At 37.3% G+C, this 4666-nt stretch overlaps 1 protein-coding gene across 1 annotated transcript; it reads left to right on the forward strand.

Moving 5' to 3' along the window:
• Window positions 1–1353: 1353 nt before the first annotated feature.
• Window positions 1354–3537, forward strand: LOC106958043 (uncharacterized). Its single transcript, XM_015049745.1, has 3 exons — window positions 1354–2257; window positions 2378–2422; window positions 3064–3537. Exons 1-2 carry the CDS (start codon window positions 1398–1400, stop codon window positions 2400–2402), a joined length of 885 nt encoding a protein of 294 aa, XP_014905231.1. The 5' UTR covers window positions 1354–1397; the 3' UTR covers window positions 2403–2422; window positions 3064–3537.
• Window positions 3538–4666: the final 1129 nt, after the last annotated feature.

Here is a 4666-nt window from a genome sequence, read left to right on the forward strand (position 1 = left end):
CATAATTTACCGAATGACGCTTTATGACAACAGTCAGAAATATTCATGAAGGCTTATTCATGTTCATGACATGTGTTATGTCATGTTTATGATGGTGTCATATCAGTCTTATTCACCCCCCTTCAAATAAAGTGTTACCAATACTTCACTAATGCTTACCCTTTTCTCTTTTAGGTTTACTAAGATATCGAATGTCACTTCCACATAGGTTAGTTTCTTGTTTTAAATTTCATACTATTGTCGAAATTGGATTGCTCTGGTAAATGGTATGTTTTTGTCACTGGAAGTATTAACTATTTCGATTCACTGATGTTGAATGTGTAGTTTGTTCCCCCCCCCCCCTTGTGCTCTATATCTTGAAAGGTGCCTTATAAATCAAAAAATTGCTTTCTTTCAAATAGTCAGGTCATGAAAACAACATGAAGGAAACTTTGGACATAATGTAAGAGCAAAAGGTCCAGTGATGACGACGTTTGCTCTATTTATTTATTTATTTATTTATTTAAAACAATCTTTATGGCAACTGTTCCCTACAGAAAACTTGCTTTTTACTACCAATAAAAAACAAAACAAAACAAAACAAAACAAAAAAACCCCGAACATTTCGTACCATAAGAGCCTATTTAACATTTTTTTTCTTTGATAAATTGTGTTATAAAGCTGTGTTTATATCATGGTTAAGCACATTTTTTTCTGTTAGCTAATTATTTTTAATGAATCATGGGAAATAATTGCCATAAAAGTGCTTTTCATAACTCTGAAAACTCACTGATACACCTGAGTTTAAGGAGCGATAATCTGTCGGACATGTAATGCCGAAGGACTGCTGTTCAACACAATTGTACAGTGGTTTGGTTTATAGACAGCCAATAAAAAACGCTATAATGACGATTGTCTTCCAAATATTCTTTTGATTTTATTGTATGAATACGAAACATAAAAAAAAAAACATGTTTGATCAAATAAGACTCCAAGCCCGAACTTCGCGTAATAATTGTGCACATCCTGTCGTTTTGAAAACCGAATAACATTGGCCTCATCCAGCTTTCAAAGCTTTGAAACACAAAACACAAAACCAACCGATACGAGGCTCAAACACCGGTTGTCATTACAGCCAATTATCCGCATTTTCAGCACCTTGGATAGCAGCCTAATCATGGATTTCTGAAGATTCTTTTCACCCAAAACTAAGAAAGTTGCAATAAAATTACATCATCAATCTAATGCATGAGTTATGATAAGTAATGGGAGGGGGATGAAGTCATCAAAACTCCGTCCAATCCATTAACACCAGTATGTAGAGTATTCATTCGATGTGGAACAAAGCCTTTAAAACAGACTGGATGGTTTGTTTTGGTGGCAGACGTACTGAGCTGCTTCCACTGCACCTTCCCATCATGTCCACCAACTTCACTTTGGTTCCTCTGTGTGTTGACTTTACCTCTCCAGGAGACTATTTTCTCTTCATTTTCCACATCATGGCTGGGGTCAGCACTGTTCTCGTAGCGGGTTCGGTGGTGTGCGGCATCATTTCCACCCGGGCTCTTTTAGTACAGTACCGCTTTCTATTTATGCTGAACACCAGCATTTCTGACACACTGTCCGGCTTTGGCATTTTCTATCAGTTTCTTTTCGATGTGAAGGAAGAATATCCTGTCAAAAACTGGACTTTTTATTTTTTACCCTCTCTACTAGGGATTAATATCATGACGTTTCTATTCGCCCAGATTGAACGGTATTTTGCTGTTTGCCATCCGTTCTTTTATGATCGTTTTATCTCCACCAAAGCTGTTGTATGTGTGATTATTTATAGTTGGATTCATTGTTACGGCATTTTGCTCGCCCAGCGCATGCTCCCATGGTGGAAAGCTGTGGACATTGCAGTTTATGTTAGAATATGCGTCTTTGTAATTATTATCGCCAAAGTGTCTATGACTATTAAGCTCTTTTTCGTGATCAGATTCCAGCTTCTCCGAGATCCTCCTGGCCCGGAGAGGGACAGTAAGAAAGAGTCTCTGTTGATCATAATAGTGGTGGATGTGTTTTTCCTGCTCTTCTGGGGCCCAAGCATGCTCTACGTCGTCCTGTCAGCACTGACTGGGAAGTACGTTATTTTTAGGAACGATGCACACAATCCTATTAAAATCCTGTCCAGGAGCAACACGCTTTGCACTCCGTCTCTTTACCTGTGGGCGAGTCCCGCACTGCGAGCAGCGGCATGGAAAACTGTTTGGAGCAAAATCTGCAAAACACGAAGGTTTGTTGGTCATTAGGTTTTAAAAGTTAATTCTTTAGACTTTAGACGTCAGAACCTTTATCGGTGTAAATCGGAAGAAAAACATTTGATTCAACCTATGCTTGCACTTTTCTTTTTTAGGTCTATTAAGGTTTCTAAGGTTTGAGCTTTCGGACTTCCACACAGGTTTGTAGTTTCTTATTTTAAATTTATGTCTGTTGAAATATGTATTTGTATAGTTATGATTTTATGTCAACCTTTACGTGACAACAACGGACTTTACAAACATTCTCCCAACTTTATTGAAGCTTGCATTTAGTCCCTTTGTCCCATAGTTGAAATTATTCTGCTGCATATTTATGTATGATACATATTAATAAAGTTATAAAGCAAAAAATTATAATTGTTTAAAAATAATGTTTGCTCTATAGTGCAAAGATGATCCACAAACAGGCAGAAGGCAAGGAAAGACAGTCATCAATACTTCAACGGTAGTAAATCTATACTTTCAGATTTACCCGAAAAAAGAATAAAGAAAGTTATATAAAGACTCTAGAATGAATTTGCTGCGAAAGAAGGGGAAGTTTATTTTTTTGCAGTATTTTTTTTATCGTTCCCTTCGTTTGCTTATCTTTAACTGAATTGTGCAACATTTGAAGGAAACTGGTTGAAGAATGTTAGTTATTCCAAACCTGCGCTCTCTGCCGTTTCCAAACATTTTATTGTAATGAACTCTTGTTTAGTGTCGTATGTCTGGAACTGATCGAATCTGAAGAAACAAGATATATGAAATAAACTTTTTTTTTTTTTTTTTTTTTTTTAAAAAGGAACTTTGTTGATCTGTGGGAGATCCATACACAACCACAACTATCTGTTTCCTCTTCTTCACCAGTTTGGTCACAAGTCGCTAAATTGTCCTCTAAATCTGCAACCACCATTTGTTCCAAATCAGGTCACTCAGTCACAAGCAGCAGCACACAAGCTGATCCCACAAGTTTCCAGTTTTCAGGTTGGCGGTCAAGACCACCGGGAGGCCATTCCATCTCTTCTCAAATTCTGGACGTAGTCTGTTATAGATCCTGATCTGCAGCGGCATCTTGAAGGGAGTTTGGCCATACGGGGTTACCACTCATCAGAATCTCTTCTCAGTATCTGAATAGAAACTACCTCTAATGATGACAAGCCCTGTTTTGTCCAGAATAATATATATCGTCCCCCAGCATCACCCTTAATCCAGCAAAAGTTATTTAGCACTGAGGTTTTTGCAAGTTTTCAATAAAACTATCCCTGTGGCTCTATTCATAAGTGCAATGTTTTTTCCCCCAACAAATGTTGCCCCTTTTAACATTTGTACATGTTTTATTTGCTGTGACATTAAAAGAAAAATAATCCATCTCCTCCAGGGATGACATTACATGTAACTCAAGCTCTTTTATATACAAATGTTAGATGAGTTCAATGTAGGCATTTTTGAAAATAAATAAATAAAAAAACTCCAGGAACATCCTAGTAAACAGTAAATATTTCTGTATTTTCGAACTACTCTAACACCCCCACATTTCCAGTGTTTGAAACAATAATAATGAGGGGCCGTTTAGGACAAAATCTATGTTTTGTCTCTCACACACTACCAAAAATTCACGCACACTCGACCCTTGGAGCCTCTCATAACTGTGAAGTTAGCTTCAAGTTGGATTTTGAAGCTCCATGGTGCAAGTGGTATTTAGCTCAAGATTGATACGATTTATGAACGCTAATGTTGGCCAGTCGTTCTCCATCGTTCCCGGTCCGAGCTTCGAGGAGTAACCAGTGTTTAGCTCAACGTTGATCCGATTTATGAACGCTACTGTCGGCCAGTCGTTCTCCACGGCTCCCCGCCCAAGCGCACGAAGGTTCACTTAGGGACTGTCAACAAATTACCGAACCAAACACTTCTGTCAAACAAATGTTAATAAATGCCTTGAATTGTGACCAAGTAATTGTCAGTGCTAATTCATGCTTTTACATGAGACACAATACCCTCTATTAAATTTTAAAGTAATATATTTTAAATAATTTTAATATTAAATAATATGTTTTCCTCAATAGTTTCCAGGTCAGTGACTCAAAATTACTTTGACATCTTTCTGCTAATAACTAGAGATGAGGCACATTCATTTGTTTTCCGTTTTAAGTCATTTTTTTATTTTTTTTTTAGCAATTTTAAAAATATATCTTTCTTGAACCCGCATCTCCACTTCGGGCTGAGCTTGGCCAGACTCCATGGGTGGAACCCATGGAGTCTGGCATAATTGTGTGCGTTAGTACAGTACTGTTAGTGCGAGAAAGTTAACATTTGTGTGCGTGTGTGACATTTTAGTAGTGTGACATTTTTTGAGTGTGCGTGATTTTTTATTTTATTTTATTTTTTTTTTTTTGAGTGTGCGTGAT

Source organism: Poecilia latipinna, unplaced genomic scaffold (assembly GCF_001443285.1).
Source record: "Poecilia latipinna isolate Pla-1442-1.1 unplaced genomic scaffold, P_latipinna-1.0 Scaffold959, whole genome shotgun sequence".
Lineage (NCBI taxonomy): Eukaryota > Metazoa > Chordata > Actinopteri > Cyprinodontiformes > Poeciliidae > Poecilia > Poecilia latipinna.

Coding starts and splice junctions, on each gene's coding strand:
- LOC106958043 (XM_015049745.1), top strand. CDS start 1,398: ATGTCCACCAACTTCACTTTGGTTCCTCTGTGTGTTGACTTTACCTCT. Junction 2,258..2,377: donor AAAATCTGCAAAACACGAAG/GTTTGTTGGTCA, acceptor TTTCTTTTTTAG/GTCTATTAAGGTTTCTAAGG.